This window comes from Garra rufa, chromosome 25 (assembly GCF_049309525.1).
Source record: "Garra rufa chromosome 25, GarRuf1.0, whole genome shotgun sequence".
In the NCBI taxonomy this organism is placed as follows: Eukaryota; Metazoa; Chordata; class Actinopteri; order Cypriniformes; family Cyprinidae; genus Garra; species Garra rufa.
Window position 1 is genome coordinate 29,090,738 of NC_133385.1, and position 24,321 is coordinate 29,115,058.

At 33.9% G+C, this 24,321-nt stretch overlaps 1 protein-coding gene across 1 annotated transcript; it reads right to left on the bottom strand.

Moving 5' to 3' along the window:
• Window positions 1–561: 561 nt before the first annotated feature.
• LOC141301608 (testin-like) lies at window positions 562–22,066 on the bottom strand. Its single transcript, XM_073831807.1, has 7 exons — window positions 21,927–22,066; window positions 18,904–18,989; window positions 12,859–13,420; window positions 10,611–11,015; window positions 8,169–8,384; window positions 7,795–7,953; window positions 562–1,145 (listed from the first exon to the last, which is right to left on the bottom strand). The coding sequence occupies exons 1-7, from the start codon at window positions 21,951–21,953 to the stop codon at window positions 951–953; spliced, it is 1,650 nt and encodes a 549-aa protein (XP_073687908.1). The 5' UTR covers window positions 21,954–22,066; the 3' UTR covers window positions 562–950.
• Between the last annotated feature and the right edge of the window lie 2,255 nt (window positions 22,067–24,321).

Genomic DNA, 24,321 nt, shown 5'->3' on the forward strand with positions numbered 1-24,321 from the left:
GCCCTATAGTTTCGCTAAACAGCAGCGACGCTTCGCATCTGGGTTTCATCACCCCGGGGAGCTACAAATCAACAGATCATCTCGCACCGTTAGTGCTCACGGGGAAAACAAGTGGCAAGCATGTAAGTGTGCTTCGTGTTTGGCAGGGAAAGCACCATGTAAATAAATTCCTGCACGAGGGGCTGACATTGAAGGAAAGAATTCCCTTTTGGAAAACTCCACCCTAGAGTGGCGTGAGGTGAGGGGAGGTGAAACAGCCGAGCCCCTGCGACCGTGGACGGTTACGACGGGAGGAAATGACGCCATAGTCTTAAGTTCGCCGCCATTATAGACAATGGAACCGGGCTTCCTTGAATTGTACCCAGTTTCCACAGCTAAGTGTACGACAACACACGGAGGGCTAACTTTTCCCTAAAAATGCGGCCTAGATTGGAATTTTCAATGGTGTGAAACGGTCAAGACATTAACATGAGCGTAACACCAGTCTCTTGAGATCCCAAACTTGTACGTCACAATAACAATGAATATTTGGATACATAGTAGAAGTGGAAACATGAGGGGAAAAATCTATTCATATTACTGCAAAACATTTATTGGATTACAAAGTGAAAGCTATGGGAAAAAAATAAAGTGCAATTTTAGACACGAGAAATGAGAGTAAAATTGATTTTTTCAGTAGCCAAAGAACAAAAGCCGTCATTGCTTCTGTTTATTAATACTAAATTATTAATAAAGACAATCACATTGACAAAACTTGGTAACATGGGTCACCAGTATCTGCTCCACCGTATTGCTTATTGTTTCCCAAATATCATACAAAACTGACTTGGAATAACATGAAAATTAAGACTGGTCAAACAAATACATTAATTTCTCAATAAAATGATGGAAATATATTTATGTGTACTGCATTAGGCAATAGGTCAAAAAAATAATTCCTAGATACTCCTTCAGGAGGCCATGATTTTCTTCTTGCACTCCATGGAGCACAACAGCATGCCCTGCATGGCCATGAAGCGCTGACCCATAAGGCACTTGGAGCAACAGGAGCACTGAAAGCACTGGGGTTCGGCGTGCCAATGGTGTTCTCCATACGACACACGCTGAGCTTCAGGCTCGATGGGGTTTTGACAGGCCGCACAAGCCTGTGAACACAAAGCGACAGAAACAAAATGACAGGAAGTAGTGTAACAAATCTATTTGTTTTAAATAACACTTGAGGCTCTCTCCTAAAAGACTTTAGTTGAATAGAAATCAAGGTTTTTGAGGAAAACATTCCAGGATTTCTCTCCATATAGTGGCCTTCATTGGGGATCAATGGGTTGAAGGTCCGCATTGCCCTTTGTTTCAAAAGGGTTCTACAAGATACCAGATGAGGAATAAGTGTCTTATCTAGTGAAACGATTGGTCATTTTCTAAAAAAAAAAAAAATGCAAATGTATATACTTTTTTAACCCACAAAACCTTAGCTTGCACTAGCTCTGCAATGCATGTCTACGACTTGTGTACTTCATTCAAAAAGGTAGGGTTGGATGAAAAACTCATTTTCTCCTTCAACTTCAAATCGTCCAACATCGTTGTTTTACCTTTTTTGTAAAGGGTGTTTGACTTTCTTTGCGAATACTGGGTCGGTACTTCCATCTACATGACACGTAACCTTTCCAATGTGACTATGTAATGGGTGAAGTCGAGCTAGTGCAAGACGAGCATTTATGTTTTTTTTTTTTGGAAAATGACAGATCGTTTTGCTAGATAGGACTCTTTTTCCTCGGCTGGGATCATGTAGAGCCCTATGAAGCTGCATTGAAACTGCAATTTTGATCCCGATTTAAGTCTACTACAGTGGTGTGAAAAAGTGTTGGCCCCCTTCCTGATTTTGTATTTTTTTGCATGTTCGTCACACGTTAATGTTTTAGATCATCAAACACATTTAAATATTATTCAAAGATAACACAAGTATACACAACATAGTTTTTAAATGAAGTTTTTTTATTATGAAGGGAAAACAAAATCCAAACCCACATGGCCTTGTTAGAAAAAGTGTTTGCCCCCTAAACTTAATAACTGGTTGGGCCACCCTTAGCAGCAACAACTGCAATCAGGCGTTTGCGATAACTTGCAGTGAGTCTGTTACAGCGCTGTGCAGGAATTTTGGCCCACTCATCTTGGCAGAATTGTTGTAATTCAGCCACACTGGAAAGTTTTCGAGCATGAACCACCTTTTTAAGGTCATGCCACAGGATCTCAATAGGATTCAGGTCAGGACTTTGACTAGGCCACTCCAAAGTCTTCATTTTGTTTTTCTTCAGCCATTCAGAGGTGGATTTGCTGGTGTGTTTTGGATCATTGTCCTGCTGCAGAACCCAAGTTCGCTTCAGCTTGAGGTCACAAACAGATGGCCGGACATTGTCCTTCAGGATTTTTTGGTAGACAGCAGAATTCATGGTTCCATTTATCACAGCAAGTCTTCCAGGTCCAGAAGCAGCAAAACAGCCCCAGACCATCACACTACCACCACCATATTTTACTGTTGGTATGATGTTCTTTTCTGAAATGCTGTGTTACTTTTATGCCAGATGTAATGGGACACACACCTTCCAAAAACTTTTGTCTCATCAGTCCACAGAGAATTTTCCCAAAAGTCTTGGGGATCATCAAGATGTGTTCTGGCAAAACCGAGATGAGCCTTTATGTTCTTTTTGCTCAGCAGCAGTTTTCGTCTTGGAACTCTGCCATGCAGGCCATTTTTGCCCAGTCTCTTTCTTATGGTGGAGTCATGAACACTGACCTTAACTGAGGCAAGAGAGGCCTGCAGTTCTTTAGATGTTGTTGTGGGGTCTTTTGTGACCTCTTGGATGAGTCGTCGCTGCGCTCTTGGGGTAATTTTGGTCGGCCGACCACTTCTGGGAAGGTTCACCACTGTTCCATGTTTTTGCCATTTGTGGATAATGGCTTTTTAGAAATGGCTTTATAACCTTTTCCAGACTGATAGATCTCAATTACTTTCTTTCTCATTTGTTCCTGAATTTCTTTGGATCTCAACATGATGTGTAGCTTTTGAGGATCTTTTTGTCGACTTCACTTTGTCAGGCAGGTCCTATTTAAGTGGTTCCTTGATTGCAAACAGGTGTGGCAGTAATGAGGCCTGGGTGTGGCTAGAGAAACTGAACTTAGGTGTGATAAACCACAGTTATGTTTTAACAGGGGGGAGGGGCAAACACTTTTTCACACAGGGCCATGTGAGTTTGGATTTTTTTTATTTTCATAAAAAAAAAAACCTTCATTCAAAAATTGCATGTTGTGTTTACTTGTGTCATCTTTGATTAATATTTAAATTAGTTTGATGATCTGAAACATTAAAGTGTGACAAACATGCAAAAAAAATAAAAAATCAGGAAGGGGGCCAACACTTTTTCACACCACTGTATATGAAGAAAAATCCTGAAATGTTTTCCTCAATAACTTTAATTTCCATTCGACTGAAGATAGAAAGAACATCTTGGATGACATGGGGTTGAGTAAATTATCAGGAAATTGTAATACTGGGTTAAAGAATTAGTTTACTCCAGAGTGTGTGTGTGTGTGTGTGTGTGTGTGTGTGTGTCAATAATTGTTCCAAATATTATATTAATATAAAGTGTATAATAAAATATTTGAAAAACCTGCTTTATTTGAATGTCTGAACTCTCCTTCCTAAGCAGATGTCTAACAGATGAGTCATAAGAGCTGTGTGTCATAGGACAGGCAGGCACTGAGAGAGATCGGTGGTGTCTGATATCACACGACTCCATTAAACGCACATCCAGCCTCCCTGTCCTCTGATTATCATGTCACTGGCACTTCCTTAATCTCCTTCACCTGCTCCTGAACCAATATGGCTGACGAACACATGCCGAGCCTGTTAGTTTTAATAGCCCAGGCTTAGCAGGAATTCACTTCCATTTATGCATGACATGATTGATACTAGGACAATGTGAGGAGTTTGAATGCTTGAATTGTTTGAAGTGGATATGAAAATGGATATGAAATGTGTCGTAATGTGCGGCGGCTTGTTGCAGGTGCTGATAGAGTAATCCTAAAATGTCTTAATGCACCTGGGAATTACAAGAAATATATAATATTTGCAATCAAAATATTTGAGTACACAGCAGGATGAGAATCTAAATGGGGATGCATATCAAAAATCATGGTTACAATAGTTTCCCATTAAAGGTCCCATATCGTCCAAATCAAAATTTCCTGGCTTTTTTCATGATAACTAAGGTCTAGGGGCTATCTAACTACCATATGAGTTTCAAAACAGTCAATCCACAGTAAACTGCACACAGCCTGCTTAAAGTAGCTGTTTATTTTCACGAGCAGCTGTGACTTCCGTAACGATGTGACGTCCGATCGACTCAAGTCACCGCCTTCAGTCACAAACCAACGTCCCACCCTCCTTTTGTCAAACCCCCAGACAACAACGCATCCATTCCATTGAGCAACAACAACAGGAAAACAAGTTGAGAAAACCCTGTTCAGTCGATAGATGTCAAGCTACGATCATTACACAGGCTTCAGAACAACGTTAATATAAGAGACCAGCGGCACGTCAACATCAGCCTCTTTCACACAGCCATTCCGGTAAATACACGCATAATGTGTCCCACGATTTGTTCCGGAATTGTTTAATTTGGTTCATTCACAGTTGTTTTCCGGAATCTGTGCTTGCTTTACACACAAACCATAAAGACATGTGACGTTTGGATGTGAGATGTAATGCGATGCGTACGTTTCACTAAACTGAAACTAACCTGAACAAACTGTGCTTCAGCGCTGATAGTGAGGAGCTGGCTCTGCCTGATGATCGCTGCTTCATTCCACTTTGCACGTAACGTTATTTTTCGTTGTGAAGAGTCGCTTGATAACGTGCATCATTACTACAACACTGCCTTTAGGTTCTGGCTTTGGTTCACACAGTTCCCGTAATTTTCCAGAATCAGCGCGCATTGTGAAAGGGGCTTTACTAAAGCAACAGTTATGTAGCCTACTGCATTCGGTGTTTGTAAAAGAAAAAACATTAATGATCATTCTAAAATATCCTGTTGAGTATCAGCTCTCTCTATTGCTCTGAGCTCGCTTACGCTTACAGTATACATGACCGTAGTTACCTGTGATTGGCCTGGTTGTGCGTCACTCAGAAAACAACAGGCCAATCAGAAGAGAGGCTCATGAATATTAATTAGATGGGCCAAAATCGACCTGTTTTTGACAGAGCTCCTAAAAAAGGAGCTGTAAAAATATATTGAGATGGATTTTGGCACTTATACCGCAAATATATATTCTTAAGGACATCAACAAATAAAATAAACCTCCAGAAATGTGTACGATATGGGACCTTTAATTTTAGGGAAGAATATTAAAATAAATCTGAAAGATACTCCTGAAAGTAGTTGTGCAAACAAAACAAAAAACATATTTCTTTATTGATTCTCGTAATTATGAATTTAGAAATACTCCTAATGTGAATATTATGTGAAATTATGATGCTACTTCTTATATTAATTCTCATAATTATGAATGTGTATCAAACACAACTTTTGCATATTGACCCTATTTCTCATAAAGCAAATATTACATGTAATTATGATGTTACTTCTTGTATTAATGACTATATCTCATGATTATTTCATATTTTTAACTTTATTTCTCACGATCTGACTTTGTATCATAATTTTACTTTAATTCTCCTAATACTGAATTTAGAAATTCTCATAATGCGAATATTACCTGTAATTATGATGTTACTTCTTGTATTAATGACTATATCTCTTGATTATTTTATATTTATTTATAACTTTATTTCTCACAATATGACTTTATATCTCATCATTTTGACTTTAATTCTCGTAATTATGAATTTATATCACAATGCAACTTTTGCAAAATGACCCTATTTCTTATAATGCAAATATTACCTTTAATAATGATGTTACTTCTTGTATTAATGAATTTATATTTCATGATTATTTCATATTTTTAACTTAATTTCTCACAATCTGACTTTATATGATAATTTGGGATATTATTTCTTATAATTATTAAATTCTTATAATGCGAATATTACATAATTATGACGTTACTTCTTGTATTAATGACTTTATATTTATAACTTCATATTTCACAATGACTTTATATCATAATTTTGACTTTAATTCTCGCAATTATACATTTATACCACAAATGAACTTTTGCATACTGACCCTATTTCTTATGATGCAAATGATAGTTGTAATTATGTTACTTATTGTGTTAATGACTTTATATCTCATGATTTTTCATATTTTAAACTTTATTTCTCACAATCTGACTTTGTATGATAATTTAAAATTTAATTCTCGTAATTATGAATTTCGAAATTAAAAATTCTTATAATGTGATTACATGTACTTATGATGTTACTTCTTGTATTAAAGAGTTTACATCTCATGATTATATCATATTTATAACTTTATTTCTCACAATATGACTGTAAATTATAATTCTGACTTTAATTCTCATATTTATAAATTTATATTATATGTATGTGTAATTATGATGTTACTTTGTGTATTAATGACTTTATATCTTATGATTGTCATATTTATAACTTTATTTCTCACAATACAATGCTATAGCATAATTTTGACTTTAATTCTTGTAATTATGAATTTCTAAATAGAAAATTATTAAATTTTGAATATTATTTGTAAATATGTTACTTCTTGTATTAATGACTTCATATCTCATGATTACTTCATATTTATAACTTTATTTCTCACAATATGACTTTATATTATAATTTTGACTTAATTTTCGTAATTATGAAATTAGATATTTTATAATGTGAATATTTTGTATAATTATGATGTTACTTCTTCTATTAGTGACTTTATATCTCATGATTATTTCATATTTTCACTTTATTTCTCATAATATGACTTCATACCTCAAAATGTTGTCTTTAATTCTCATAATTATAAATCACAATGCAACTTTTGCATACTGACTTCACTTCTTGTATTTATGATGTTATATATCTAATTTCTATTACATTATTTTTCACAATACGACTTAATAAAAACAAAACAAAAACACATTTCTTATATTATTTCTCATAATCTAAATATTTCATGTAATTATATATTTCTTCAGGTATTTATTTTATTTCAGGTATTTTACTTTATTTATATGATAACTCTTAATATGACTTTATATCTCATAATTATGACTTTATTTCTTGTATTTATGACTTGATATTTCTTTACATCTGGACCAAAAAAACAGTCTTAAATAGCACATATATATTTGAAGCAATAGCCAAAATACATTGTTTTTTTTTATGCCAAAAATCATTAGGATATTAAGTAAAGACCATGTTCCAAGATATTTTGTAAATTTCCTACTGTAAATATATCAAAACTTAATTTTTGATTAGTAATATGCATTGCTAAGAACTTTAAAGTTAAAAAATATAGTCCTATCCTAACAAACCATACATCAATGGAAAGCTTATTTATTCAGCTTTCAGAAGATGTACACATCTTTAAAAACCTTTATGACTGGTTTTGTGGTCCAGGGACACATATGTTCTTGTATTTGTCATTATATATCAAATTTGTATACTCTTATTTCTCACAATATGTCTTTTTTTCAAATAAGAAGCTAAAACCCTTCAGTTAAATGGCTCTGGCCTAAATAAATCACATAGTCACTGTCATGTGTGTATTGAATGGAACAGAGAGACAGAGAAAGCAAGGAATTTCTCCTCTTTACCATAGCATGGTTCTTCATGTAGCAAGGTTTGCAAATAGGCTTCTCGTTCTCCATGACGTAGGTCTCTCCAGCCAGCACACAGTCACAGTCAAAACAGCAGAAGTGCTTCAGGTGCCAATTGTGGCCCTCAGCCTGGGTGTACTCATTACTGAAGATGAGCTGGAGACCACACACACACTTCCCAATGAGTATTGTGCTTTGAACCATATGGTATGTTAAAAACAATTTAACAACATTCGACAAAACTGCATTCATTATTTTACTAAGATTGTTGAGATTTTAACACAAAACACATGGTGAGGTCTAAACATCTGCGATGACATTCAAATGAATTTAAACATGGAAATAATCAAAGTTTAAGAGTTTAAACTCACCTCATCGCAACCTGCACATCGAGGCTTTTCGCTGTCTCCGTAATGGCGGCCACAGTACAGCTGACCCTTCTTCCAGAAATAGATCATGTCCACCAGTAGCTCGCTGCAGGTACAGCACACAAAGCACCCCGGGTGCCAGAGTTTATCGTAGCCTGCCCGCTCGGCGTACACCGCTGGCTCACCCTTCTTCATGGGCAGCTGGCAGCGGTGACATGACTGTGGGCAGAGATCCGGTGATGAGTTCAGCTTGGCAGAAACATCAATGAAACATGAAAGGGGGAAAAGCACTGTGGGGGCAGGCTGGGTTTAATGAACAAGACCAGAGACCGTTTACTTTAGTAATGCATCAGCCCAGGTGGAGTACAAGTCAGCAAACATGAAAAGGAAATAACAGAAAAAAAAAAGTCCTGTAAAGTTTAAGGAATACACCCAAGATTCTAATTTCTGACTTAATATCTTACGATATAAATTTATCTCATAATAATTACATAATTTCTCAAATGTATGTTATTTCTCTGAATATGACTTTATATCTCATAATTACAACTTCATTTCTTGCATTTATGACATTATGTATCAATGCAACTTTTGCATAATGACTTTACTTCTCATATTTATGGCTTTTTATCTCATAATTATGACTTTTCATTTATGATTTTTTATCTCATATTTATAATTTTAGTTCTCACAATATGACTTTATATTTCATAATTATGACTTCTTGTATTTAAGACGTATCTCATAATAACCACTTATTTCTCATATTTATACCTATATTTCACACAATATGACTTTATATCTCATAGTTATGACGTCTTGTATTTATGACTTTATATCTCATAATTATGACTTTGCTTCTCATATTTATAACTTAATTTCCCACAATATGACTTTATATCTCATAATTATGACTTTTTGTATTTCTGACTTTATATCTCACAATTACCATTATATTTATACTTTTATTTCTCACAATGACTTTATATCTCGTAGTTATGACCTCTTATATTTATGACTTTATATCTTATAATTACCAAATTTTTCTCATATTTATACCTATATTTCACACAATATGACTTTATATCTCACAATTATGACTTTACTTTCTGTATTTATGACTTTAAATCTCATAATTATCACATTTCTCATATTTATAACTTTATTTCTCACCATATGACTTTATATCTCATAATTATTACTTTATATTTCAATTTCCACTTTATTTCATATTTATAACCTAATTTCTCACAATATGACTTTATATCTCCTAATCATGACTTCGTTTCTGATATTTATGACTTTAAATCTCAACACAACTTGGACAATGTCTTCTCATACTTCTCAACTTTATTTCTAACAACATGATTTTATATCTCATAATTATGACTTCTTGTAAGACTTTCTATCTCTTACTTATTTCTCATATTCATAACTTTATTCCTCACAATATGGCTTTATATCTTGTAATTATGACCTGTCGTATTTATGACATTTTCATCAATCCAATTATTTGATGTAATTTTGACTATTTATCGCATTTATGTCTTTTCATACCATAATGCAACTATTCTGCATAACTGATTTTTGGTATTTATGACTAATATATATATATATATATATATATATCTTACAATAATTTTTTCAATGCAATTAAAACTACTTGTCATATACATGACTTTGTTTGCAATAACCTGTTATTGGAATATATGATTGGAAAGCTCCAGCAGATTTTGGTTTGTTCATCCGAAAGTTGTTGTTTGACAACAGAAGACGCATTTATTGTGCTTTTCGGAGCTTGACAAATGTAATTGCTATGGCGTGTGATTGCAAAGAGCTAGTAAACACGGTTTCAATACACCTTTTGTCTTCCAGGGAAAAAGACTGGACAGGTTTGGAACAACATGGGGGTAAGTAAATAATGACCCAATGTTCATTTTTTTAAAAAGGCAAAAACATCAGGTTGATGGCATACATATGTTTCCATCGTGAGATTTCAGATGCTTACAATAGATTTCGGAAAAATCCACCCAAGCTCGAACATAACCACAGGGACTAAGTGTGGAAATTTATGAAGATCTCTGGAAGAACATAACGTTCATTCCAACTGCCTGACTAACACAGGCTTGGCAGAATCTGAACTGCTCTTATGTTAATCAAGTGAATCCAGAGATAAGCACTGGAGAACATTTCGACTCCCGTAGCGCACATGTGGTAGAAATAAATACTGCTGCTCAACAGCTCCAAAGGGGATTTTTCAATAATACTTGGTGACATTTAAACGCCTATAAATTAGACTGAGAGTCATTTAGATATAAAGGGATAATGAGAACAAAAAGGTTACAAAAGCTATTTGCATGTAATAGTAAAACCTATCCTTGACAATCAACATTCACAAATGGAGTTGCATTTAACAAAACACGTATGTAGGAATGGCATACTTACGTAGTTACCAAGAGGTCCAGCAGGTGAAGTCCCAGCAGCCCCTGGGGCACCAACTTTTCCCATTGTGGCAATAGCGTCACCTTTGTCTCCTGGCGCCCCTGTTGTTCCAGCACCAGGCTTCCCTCCAGGCCCGAGGCCTTGAGGCCCCTTTTCCCCAGCCATACCTGCCTGTTGTCCCATGTCTTCGGGCAAGGTGATGTCGCCTATGCCCAACGCCTCGTCCTTGTACTTGCGAACATACTGTTGCATTTGCTTAACCTCATTGGGCGAGAGTTCGTGGCAGCGCTCGGGGTCTTGGTCGTGGTCGGGAAGCTGCTTGGCCATCTGTTTCTTACGGTAATCGGCTCCCGCCGTACCAGCAATGGGCCGCCGCTCTGGAGGCAGAAGCTCCATGTATCGCAGAGCCTGACAAAACATAAGTGATTTTAGAGCCCATTTAAAAAGATAGTTCATCCAAAATGGAAAATTCTGTCATTAATTACTCAACCTTATGTTGTTCCAAACCCGCAAGACCTTTGTTCATCTTTGGAACACAAATGAAGATATTTTTGATGAAATCTGAGAGCTTTCTAACCTTGCATAGACAGCAATGCAACTGATAGTTCAATGCCCAGAAAGGTAGTAAGGACATTGTTAAAATAGTCCATGTGATATCAGCTGTTCAACTGTCATTTTATACAGCTACGAGAGTACTTTTTGTTTCTTCGCATTCACAAGAGCACCATGACACATGCGTGTGATTTCATCAAAACTATCTTCGTTTGTGCTCTAAAGAAGGTCTTATGGGTTTGGAACGACATGAGGGTGAGTAATTAATGACAGAATTTGCATTTTTGGGTGAACTATCCCTTTAAATTCTGTAATATGATGCATTTTGGAGCAAATAAGAAAATTAAAAAATAAAGGAATTAGAGTGACATGACATTTAGTAAATAAAAGTATTCCTTTCATATTTCTAAGAGAAACTGTATAATGATTTTATGATAACTGAATTAATAAATGTGTAATTAATACCAAAAAGCTTTATTTAAAATATATTAGTTTTTTGTGAATAAAAATATGTTCATTATTTCTTTCTAAAGAATAACATTTCTATTGAAAAAAGCTTAAAGATGCAGAAAATGTATATTTTTCCAAGTAGTTTTTAATTAATCAATAACTTTTAACATAACTACTGATATTCTAAGCTCTTGTTTCTCATTTTAAGTATGACCTAAATTAATAAATGTTATTTTTTTTCTATTACTCAGCAATCACACGCTCTCTCTTGTCTTTCGGCATGCTCCCTTTTTTTTTTTAATCAGGGGTTGCCGTAGCAAAGTGATCCACACAGCCGATCTGGCACATGTTTTATGCCGGATGCTACTTAGCAATCACACTATTTCTTTTAAAAAGGAGTTTCAAAAAATGGAGTGGAGAACAGTGACCTCTAGTGGATCTAACTATCACAGTACAATTGAAAACTTCAAACTCAAGCATACACTGCCAGTCAAAGGTTTTTGAAAAGTTAAGATTTTTTATGTTTTATAAAGAAGTATCTTCTGCTCACCAAGCCTGCATTTATTTGATCCAAAGTACTGCAAAGCAGTAAAATTCTGAAATATTTTTACTATTTAAAATGTTTAAAATGAATATATTATATTATATTTTAAAATGCAATTTATTCCTTTGATTTCAAAGCTGAATTTTTAGCATCATTACTCTAGTCACATAATCCTTTAAAAATCATTCTAATATTCTGATTTGCTGCTCAAAAACATATATTATTATTATTGTTATTATTATGTTGAAAATAGCTGAGTAGACTTTTTTCAGGTTTCTTTGATGAATAAAAAGCTCAGAAGAACAGCATTTATCTGAAATAAAAATATTTGTAACATTATAAATGTTTTTATCATCACTTTTCATCAATTTAAAGCAGCCTTGCTAAAAAAAAAAGCTATAATGGCAAGGCATATTAGAATGATTTCTGAAGGATTATGTGACACTGAAGACTGGAGTAATAATGCTGAAAATTCAGATTTGATCACAAGAATAAATTATATTTTAAAATATATTTGAATAGAAAGCAGTTATTTTAAATAGTAAAAATATTCCACAATATTACTGCTGTATTTTGGATCAAATAAATGCAGACATCTTTAAAAAAAACATTAAATTTTTTTTTGACTTTTGGTAGTGTAAATTCCAAAATAAATCAAATTAAAATGTATTTTAAATATATAATATAATATTTAATATAATATACCAAGCTTTGGTTGATCCCAGGTGGAGCCCATTCATAGGTAACAGACTTAACCACATTTGTTTTGGCATGAACTGGGGAAGGACTTGGAACAACAGTAGTGGCAGCAACAGAGCCTTTAGTTGGGATGGCAGCAGACGAAACCACACTATGGCCTGGCCCTGATGCAGCAGTGCGGCCTGTTCCTGGGACAGCAGTGGAGCCTGCTCCTGGGACAGCAGTAGGGCCTGATGCAGAGGCAACATGGGAGTGAATTCCAGCCCCTGGAGCCGCAGTGGCAGCAGCAGGTGGGGAATAAGGAGACTGGCCGCTGGGAGTGAAGGTCTGGCTGGATCCAGGGATAAAGCTGCCAGCAGGAACAGGACTAGCAGTGCTAACGGTGGCAGTTGGAATGCAGATGACGACTTGGTTGCCTTTGTAAGACGGGATGCCATCTCTCTTCAGCTTAGCTATGAGACCTGTGTACTTGGTGTCTTCAAAAAGCTTTCCCACTTTCTTATTCTCCTCAGTCTCAAGCTGCACGTCATGGTCCTCAAGACCGCATTTGCAGTTTCGACAAATCTTTCTGTTGAAGGAGATAACATATGGGTAAATATTCACATTAAACCATACACTACCATTCAAAAATGTGTGGTCATGTAGATTTCTGTAAAGAAATTAATAGTTTTATTTAGCAAGGACTTATTAAATTGATCAAAAGTGACACTAAAGACAGAAGGGATTTCTATTTCAAATAAATGCTGTTGTTTCTATTTATCAAAAAGTCCTGAAAGTTACAGTTTCTGCAAAAAAATACTGTATTAGGCAGCACATACAGGTGCTGGTCATACAGTATAATCAGAATATTTCCAAAAAGTTGATTTGTTTCACCAATTCCATTCAAGAAGTGAAACTTGTATAATGTATACATTCATTCCACACAGACTGATATATTTCAAGTGTTTATTTCTTTTAATTTTGATGATTATAACTGACAACTAATGAAAACCCCAAATTCAGTATCTCGGAAAATTAGAATATTACTTAAGACCAATACAAAGAAAGGATTTTTAGAAATCTTGGCCAACTGAAAAGTATGAGCATGTACAGCACTCAATACTTAGTTGGGGCTCCTTTTGCCTGAATTACTGCAGCAATGCGGCGTGGCATGGAGTCGATCAGTCTGTGGCACTGCTCAGGTCTTATGAGAGCCCAGGTTGCTCTGATAGTGGCCTTCAGCTCTTCTGCATTGTTGGGTCTGGCATATCGCATCTTCCTCTTCACAATACCCCATAGATTTTCTATGGGGTTAAGGTCAGGCGAGTTTGCTGGCCAACTAAGACCAGGGATACCATGGTCCTCAAACCAGGTACTGGTAGCTTTGGCACTGTGTGCAGGTGCCAAGTCCTGTTGGAAAATGAAATCTACATCTCCATAAAGTGCTCTAAAACGTCCTGGTATACAGCTGCGTTGACCTTGGACCTCAGAAAACACAGTGGACCAACAGCAGCAGATGACATGGCACCCCAAACCATCAGTAACTGTGGAAACTTTACACTGGACCTCAAGCAACGTGGATCCTGTGCCTCTCCTCTCTTCCTGCAGACTCTGGGACCCTGATTTCCAAAGGAAATGCAAAATTTACTTTCATCAGAGAACATAACTTTGGACCACTCAGCAGCAGCCCAGTCCTTTTTGTCTTTAGCCCAGGCGAGACGCTTCTGACGCTGTCTGTTGTTCAAGAGTGGCTTGCCACAAGGAATGCGAGAGCTGAAACCCATGTCTTGCATACGTCTGTGCGTAGTGGTTCTTGAAGCACTGACTCCAGCTGCAGTCCACTCTTTGTGAATCTCCCCCACATTTTTGGGGTTTGTTTCACAAATCTCTCCAGGGTGCGGCTATCCCTATTTCTTGTACACTTTTTTTCTACCACATCTTTTCCTTCCCTTCGCCTCTCCATTAATGTGCTTGGACACAGAGCTCTGTGAACAGCCAGCCTCTTTTGCAATGACCTTTTGTGTCTTGCCCTCCTTGTGCAAGGTGTCAGTGGTCGTCTTTTGGACAACTGTCAAATCAGCAGTCTTCCCCATGATTGTGTAGCCTACAGAACTAGACTGAGAGACCATTTAAAGGCCTTTGCAGGTGTTTTGAGTTAATTAGCTGACTAGAGTGTGGCACCAGGTGTCTTCAATACTGAACCTTTTCACAATATTCTAATTTTCTGAGATACTGAATTGGGGTTTTTATTAGTTGTCAGTTATAATCATCAAAATTAAAAGAAATAAACACTTGAAATATATCAGTCTGTGTGGAATGAATGTATACATTATACAAGTTTCACTTCTTGAATGAAATTAGTGAAATAAATCAACTTTTTGAAGATATTTTAATTATATGACCAGCACCTGTATGTTTTCGACATTTAAAATAATGTCACAATATTAACGTTTTTACGGTTGTTTCTGATCAAAACTGCAGCATTGGTGAGCATGAGACTGATCCCAAGCTTTTGAACTGTAGTGTATGAAGAACCAAACCGAACAGCAGCAAAAAAAAGGCTTGTTAACTTATTTATTGTATTTTAAAGGCTCAAGTGATTAACAGAGAATGAAAGAAGTATGTTTTAACTGTAGGATAAGATGTCTTTCTAAGTTATGTCTGTTTTGTTTAGGTAAGTCTGATAACATGAGTTTGGATCGCTGTGCACATCAAGTTAAGGCATGTACAGATATTCTGTAATTACTTGGAAAAAGAGTGGTGTCGGCTACATACTGAAACCCTTTTGGCATGATTTTATGAGCTTTTCTACAACAGAAAATAAAATCCCATACTAAACAAATTTGTTTTGTTGTTTATCTGCAAATTCACTTTAAGGTTTACATGGGACATCAAACAAAAAACTCAAAAATGAATAAAAGGTAGAGTCTGTTGACAATTTAAATGAAATAATACATGCTTTCTGGTTACACTGTTGCTGTCATTGTCAACGCAGGGACAGAAAAAGGTAATAAAGACTAAATTATTACTTTTTGGTGCAAGAAACCTTGACTGACGTTATAAGGGAAGAAAATAAAATGCTATAAAAAGAGAATGTGGCCCCTTTAACGACACTTTGGGCTGTTTAACATATCAATGAGAGCCAAGGAGTAAGAATGATGGTATTTGGGAAATGTTACGACATAAATCGTAGCCACAAATCCAAAGAGGCTTTATTCTCACCCAAAAGAAATGTTTCAGCATGTCAGCATCAAAGCACAGATGTTTTATCCAAAGTGATTTACAAAAGAATGACTTTGAATTAAAGATGAAGGACAGTGAGTCTAAGCCTGTTTTGGTAACTTCACAACTTGTTGGTAACCTTTTAAAGCTTCTTTCAGCCACGAAATAAAAAAAAAAAGGTCATTATTATTTTACTAATAATACCGATTATTTCTCACAATTCTGCATTAACAACTCACAGTTTTGACATTTTTTTTTCTCTAAATTCTCATTCTTACATGTCAGAATTTGGACTTTTTTGCTCTCAATTCCATTTTTTCACAGTTTTAAACAATAAACAAAGGTTATCACAATTTTTTTTATCTCATAATTCTGACTTTTTTTTTTTCTTACATTTTTGTTTGCATCTCAGATATTTTTCTCGGAATTCTTAGTTTACATCTCGCAATTTGGACTTTTTTGCTCGCAATTCCTTTTTTGTCACAGATTTTAAAAAATAAATAAAGGTAAAAGACTTTATCTCATAATTCTGACATTTTTTCTCAAACTTCTGTGTTCTCAACACAAATCCCAAGAGTTTTGACCTTTTTTTCTATGAATTCTCAGTTTACATTTTGCAATTTTGGACTCTTTTTTCGCTTAAAATTCTGTTAACTGCAACTTTTTATCTCATCATTTTTGACCTTTTTCTCTATATTCTCAGTTTACATCTCGCAATTTGGACTTTTTTGTTCGCATTTCCATTTTCATCATACATTAAAAAAATAAATAAAGGAAACTGCAACTTTTTATCTCATAATTAGAACAATTTTGACTTTTTGCTGTTTCTGCCACAGATTTTAAAAAATTAAGGTAATTCTGATTTTTTATCTAATAATTCTGACTCTTTTTTTTCACAATTCTGTGTTTACATCTCTCAGTTTTGACCTTTTTCTCTGAATTCTCAGTTTACATCTCGCAATTTAGACTTTTTTGCTCGCAATTCCATTTTTGCCACAGATAAAAAAAAAGGTAATTGCGACATTTTATCTCATAATTCTGACTTTTTTCTCACAATTTTAACCTTTTTTCTATGAGTTCTCAGTTTACATCTTGCAATTTGGACATTTTTTGCCTGTAATTTGTTTTTTTGCCACAGATTTAAAAAATAAATAAAGGTAATTGCATCTTTTTATCTCATAATTCTGACTTTTTCCTCACAATTCTGTGTTTACATCTCACAGTTTGGACCTTTTTCTCTGAATTCTCAGTTTACATCTTACAATTTGGACTAATTTGCTTGAAATTCTGTTTCTGCCACAGATAAAAAAACAAAGGTAATTGCGACTTTTTAATCTCATAATTCTGACTTTTTTCTTACAATTCTGTTTACATCTCACAGTTTTGACCTTTTTTCTATGAATTCTCAATTTACATCTCGCAATTTGGACTTTTTTTGCTCGCAATTCCGTTTTTGCCACAGATTTAAAAATAAATAAATAAAGGTAATTGCATCTTTTTATCTCGCAATTCTGACTTTTTTCTCACAATTCTGTGTTCACATCTCACAGTTTTGACCTTTTTCTCTGAATTCTCAGTTTACATCTTGCAATTTGGACTTCTTTGCTTGAAATTCTGTGTCTGCCACGGATAAAAAAAAAAATAAGATAATTGCGACTTTTTAACTCATAATTCTGACTTTTTTCCTCACAATTTTAATCTTTTTTCTATGAGTTCTCAGTTTACAATTTGCAATTTGGACTTTTGTTTTTTTTTTGCCACAGATTTAAAAAAATAAATAAAGGTTACTGCGTCTTTTTAATCTCATAATTCTGACTTTTTTCCTCACAATTCTGTTTACTTCTCACAGTTTTGACTTTTTTCTTTGAATTCTCAGTTTACATCTCGCAATTTGTTCTTCTTTGCTTGAGTTTCTATTTCTGCCACAGAAAAAAAAATAAAAGGTAACTGCGACTTGTTATCTCAGAATTCTGACTTTTTTTCTTACAATTGCGTTTACATCTCACAATTTTGACCTTTTTCTATGAATTCTCAATTTACATCTAGCAATTTGGACTTTTTTTTGCTCGCAATTCGGTTTTGCCACAGATTAAAAAAATAAATAAAGATAATTGCGTCTTTTTAACTTGTAATTCTGACTTTTTCCTCACAATTCTGTGTTTACATCTCACAGTTTTGACCTTTTTCTCTGAATTCTCAGTTTATATCTCACAATTTTGACTTTTTTCTTACAATTCCAGTTTTGCCATAGATTACTTTAAGTAATTGCGACTTTTCGTCTCATAAATCTGACTTTTTTTTCCATAATTGTAGGTTTATGCGACTCAAAATTGGCTAGTGTGAGAAAAAAAGTTGCAATTACCTTTTTTTAATATATATTTTTATTTTTATTAGAAATCCCACTATTTTTGTTCAGCCACTGGACGACTAGTTGCCCTTTCCTGAAACAAACAAAGATGAAGTCTCTGGCTCTGCATCCAGTGACCTGTATCCACATTGACGTCTTTTCATTCAAAGAATTCCTAAAACCCCACGGGAGCGACTAGGAATGGCAAGCACTACTGCTGTAGTGATAGAGCTCTGGCACAGGAATCTTGGCACCTGTGGCTCTCGCTTCAGGAAAACCAGCAGAGTGCAACTAATGGCCAGAACTCACGCAGCGTGACAACTTGTCGCATTTGCCAAATAGATACGGTGATGCATGTCGCTGTGTTTGTCAAGATGGTGATGGATAAAAACAGAGAAGTCAAATCAATGATGGCCCAAGATGATCAGACATGTTTCGAAATGTAAACCGCATGCATGAACGATAACATTGCACAAATACATAGAAAGGAAGCAAGTACAAACCGCCAGAAGTGAAGCTCAAAGCCTTCACACTTGTCCTTGCATTTCAGACAGGCAGCTCCAGCTCCAATCTCATGGCCCAGGGTTATCTGACAAAACAGGAGACAGAATGATTTCTGAAGGATCATGTGACACCTGAAGACTGGAGTAATGATGCTGAAAATAAATAATAAATAACATTTCTTATTGTAATTATATTTCACAATATTAACTTTTTACTGTATTTTTGCTTTGTCTTGATGAGCATGTAAGACTTCTTTCAAAAGCATTTCATTTTCTAACAATAAATATTACATTAAAATAAAAGGCATTTTTTTAAACAAGTTGCTAGAAATTGCATTTCTCTGTGGTCTGTTTTTCATAAGACAAGCAGACAAGATTCATAAAAAGGCTGATGTCATAAGAATTCTCCTGTTACATGAAGTGCCTCTTAAACTTCATCGAACTTACTATTTAGGTAAAAAAAAAAAAACACAGACTTTACTTTAAAATGTTTGAAGCAGGACATAATTTACATAATTAAAGGAAAGAGAAAAACGCCTCTCAAACTACCCCTCTATTTCTACAAGAGATTTCATGTGCAATATATATTTGAGAAACATCTGACCTCAGTCTACTTTACCAGATATTCTAATACTTATTTTATAATACTCATTCCTGTCTTAGCAGTTCTCAATAGTAAACCCCCTCAGCTGGAAGACAGCCTTATAAGGCCAAGTATTTATCAAGATGGAGAACGCCTGGAGGGCTCTGCACATCTCCTGTGTTAAAGAAGAATATTTCTCTGCTTAAAAATCCAGATCTGAGGAGTTACTGTTTAACAGCAATACAATGAGGCCCACTGTGGGATTTTGGTCCATAAACCTGTAACTAATATTTATACTGTACCTACACTAGCTCCTGAGAACACAGTGCAAATCTCGAATAATGCTTTTAAAAACACACATTTGACAGAGAGAATTATGCAGCATTCACAAAGATTTAGCACATGAAAAAAATATTGCATCTGTTAAAGATGCTTCAGACATTACAAATGTTAATGTTTCTCATTCATTATTCAACTCTTAAAATCTCACTACACTACCAGTCAAAAGTTTTTGAACAATGAGATTTTGTATTGTTTTTTTTTTTAATTAGTCTCTTCTGCTTACCAAGCCTGCATTTATTTGATTCAAAGTACAGCAAAAACTGTACAATTTTGAAATATTGTTACTATTTTAAATAACTGCTTTTTATTTAAATATATTTTAAAATGTGATTTATTCCTGTGATCAAAGCTAAATCATTTTCAGCATCATTACTCCAGTCTTTAGTGTCACATGATCCTTCAGAAACTAAGTAAAAAATTTTCAGGATTCTTTGATAAATAGAAAGATCCAAAGATCAGCATTTATCTAAAATGAAACGATTTTGTAACATTATACACTATACCATTCAAAAGCTTAGAGTCAGTATATATACTTTATTTATTTATTTTTGGGAAAGAAATTAAAGAAATTAATACTTTTATTTAGCAAGGATACTTTAAATTGATAATAAAGACATTTATAATATTACAAAAGATTTCTATTTCAGATCAATAGTGTTCTTATGAACTTTCTATTTATCAAAGAAACCTGAAAAAAAATTCTACTCAGCTGTTTACATAATAATAATAAAAATAAAAGTTTTTTTGAGCAGCAAATCTGAATATTAGAATGATTTCTGAAGGATCATGTGACTGGAGTAATGATGCTACAAATTCTGATTTGAAAACACAGGAATAAATTACATTTTAAAATATTTTCAAATAGAAAACAGTTATTTTAAATAGTAAAAATATTTCAAAATTATACTGTTTTTGCAGTACTTTGAATCAAATAAATGCAGGCTTGGCAAGCAGAAGAACATTAAAAATCTTACTGTTCAAAAACTTTTGACTAGGAGTGTACATTCATTTATGCAATTTTATGCACATGTGGAAAGTTATACAAAATGTCATATGCATTTCTTTTAAAGGGATATTGTTTGAAAAGAGAAATGCAATGAAAATGAATGCTGACTGCAACTTTCTAACCTCAGAAAGGATGCAAAATTACAGTAAATGTATACCATCTATAATACTTGTACATTATATTTAAGTATTCTGCCATGCAGTATACTTTGTGTGAGACATAATTTTTAATAATATGTTATTAATTCATTGAAACTCTAGTAAAAAGCTAACTTTTATGAGTAGATAATTGAATCTGTGAATTGAACTTGAGAACAGCATAAAATCTGTGAACGAATCATTCATTGGTTTGTAAATCAGATTCAACAAATTTTAAGTAAAAAATGACTTCGATTTCATTCAGTCCATTCATCACACACAATCATATTAACTACTTTTATGGTAAGTTTACACAGTTTTTTAAAGCTTGCCATCTTCAATTTTCATTGTCTAGGAAGAAATTTCTTTTAAATGTCTTTCTTATCTTTCTTACAGAGGCTTGGACCGACACAAGGGCTGTAAAGTAGAGGAACTTCACATCACCTCTTTTTGCAAAAACCCACTTCTTTCTTTAACTTACATGTACTGTATGTCTAAACATATTTTACTGCCACTAAACCTCAAATGTACCATTACAACTTGGCTTGTGGGTGAATTGCTGCAATATGTGATGAAAGAAACCCACTTGCTGCAGGGACAACCATGTCAAAGAAGTGAAGCTATGGAATAAAATATATTCATAACAACGTCCAGCCATTTTAGAGTTTGGAAGAAAAGAAGAAAATCTATAGGCTCTATTAACTAAGCCATGAAATTCAATTCATGTTTACATCAAATGCCAGGATCTTCTTTTATCTTTTACTTCCTTTTAATGACCACTTCCTATTTCTCACTAAACGTAACCAAGTTTTTTACTCATTCAGCCTCGAATGTGATAGTCGTAATGCCAAAATGTTTCGCCATGTATAACAATGGCAGTGGCTTTACCTTGAAGGGCGTTGCCGAATGTTTCTGAAACTAAAATTTTGGACCGTGACCAGTTCAATAAGCGTACCTTCTTAACTTCTTTCTCGATCTCCATTCTTGTCGAGCTTGTTTAGGACTGATAACCAGCGCTGACTCTATTCCCACCGGCAACTTTCCCTGACGGGCCACTTTTGTTGAACGGGACAGACTCCAACCTCTGTCCCTCTGGCTCACACTCACTCAAGCTGAAAGACTTCCGCTCGTTGTCAATGTGCGCTGCTCAGCCAATAGGAGCAGAGATGTAGATGCGAACGACCAATCAGAGCCATGGATGAGACGTCTCAGTTACAAAGTGAAACGATCGCAGACACATGGGAGAGATGGAGAATATGAGCCATGACTAGAACAATAGTGTTCACTGGCTACTTTAACGTGGATTAAAATTCATTTTTTAAAGACATTTGTTTAATATAATTCTGTAAGATATGTATTAATAATTTGAATACTTAATAATTACCATTTGAATATCGTTAATACAAGTCAAATATATTTGATTATTAAATTATTAACTAAGATTAAATAAGTTATAAGTTATTTGTGTAAGTTGCATGAAACATACATACTGGTGGTAAATATATCTTCACAAACACAACAATATAAATAGAATTATTCATTTATAATTAATTTAATAATTCAAAAATGTAATAATGTATTCATACACACACACACACACACACACACACACACACACACACACACACACACACACACACACAAACCACAAAAATATAAATATAATTAAAATTTATAGTAATAATAATTTATAGTAATTCAATCCTTTATTTATATATACATATTTTATATATATACATACATTTTATTCATTTATATATTTATATATAGGCACACACACCATAATTTTTTTTATATAATCATTCTTTATAGTAATTCAATCTTTTTTATGTAAAAATAATTATATAATTATAATTTTTATGTATTTAATAATATATATATATATATATATATATATATATATATATATATATATATTTAATAATTTTATAAAAATTTTATAATTAAAAAAGTATTCAATATATATGTATATATATATATATATATATATATATATATAAAATCTATTGTATATGCAATCTATTATATATAATCAATTAAATATAAACAAATTTATATATATATATATATTACATATACATATATTTAATATGTAAACATAACATATTTTTCTTTTTCTTATCTCATAAAATATCTAATATTGTAATTTAAATCCTTAATATTATTATCTTATTGGAAAATTTTCATTTAAAATATTTCCTTTTACATCATATCATTTGTTTTTGGTTCATAATTGTGTCTGTGTGTGTCTGTGAAAATTGTTCAATAAGATAATATTATTTATAATAATAAATAATTAAATTATTAACTAAATGTTACCATGGTTATTTTATTTTTATTTTTCACTCAAAGGATTAGGTTATTAATATAATTTGTAATAACATAAACATGCAATAATATAATAGAAAAATGTAAAATTGTTACTTGTGGGGCCTCAGAAATGTGTATATACAGTATATTAATTTATTTAACATGCTATTTTTTCTGTTTAACATAAAAGCACACATCATAACAGGTCAGAGCAAGTCACTGTAAATGCATATTATGGGATGGAGGGAAGGAAACAGCAGTACTCTGACAGAAACTGATGCGCTGGCCTCACAGAGGAAGCTGCGGCTTATTCAATATTTGTGTTGGTTATGGAAAGGGTGTGGTGATGTAAGACTTTCAGTTCTAACATCATAAATTCTGCTTTTCTGCCTCTCTTTTAGAGGTTTATTAAAGATTTGTGCCAACTTGTCTTCACTAAGCCAGCTTGAAATCCTTGCTTTACTTCTTTTGTTCAGCAGATGTGGACATGAAGCACAAACAGCTTGATTCACTGTCATGACTAACTATATTGTCAACTAGCTATAATGTCACTGTTGTCTGAATATAATCAGTAACTTGGTGAGTTTCCTGTCTTATCTTGGGTGTAATTATAGCTCACTCACTCAAACAATAGTCACATCACACAATCATTTCCTTATTTAGCTCTGTTTCATCTTTTAGATTACAAAAGTGTCTTTCAGTACTTTACTACAACAACATATTGTTCACAAATAGTGTATGGAGTAAATTGCATCATGATCCCTAAAAATTAAAAGATGAAATAACAGCTGCATTGTTCTCATCCATTGGACTCGCTGGTGCTGTTACACAAGGTTGTGAGAACCGAAGCAGCAGGTCTATCTGAGCTGATTTAATGTCAACATAATGTCAAAACTATCCTTGATACAAGTATTTCCTGCTGTTCTCTTCAACAGAACAACATCTTGTTTTCATCTATTTTCATAGTTTTCTAATAAGCATTCTACCTGCTGATTCAAATATAAAGGGTTTTGACTAACAGTCCCATGACTAGCTGTGGC

Bases quoted from the DNA above. Each gene is read 5' to 3' on its own strand.
- LOC141301608 (XM_073831807.1), bottom strand. From the start codon at position 21,953: ATGGAGATCGAGAAAGAAGTTAAGAAG. The intron at 13,421-18,903 runs GTTTGTACTTGC...CTCCTTCAACAG, and splicing joins TTTGAGCTTCACTTCTGGCG to AAAGATTTGTCGAAACTGCA. The intron at 8,385-10,610 runs GTAAGTATGCCA...CTCTGCCCACAG, and splicing joins CTGGACCTCTTGGTAACTAC to TCATGTCACCGCTGCCAGCT.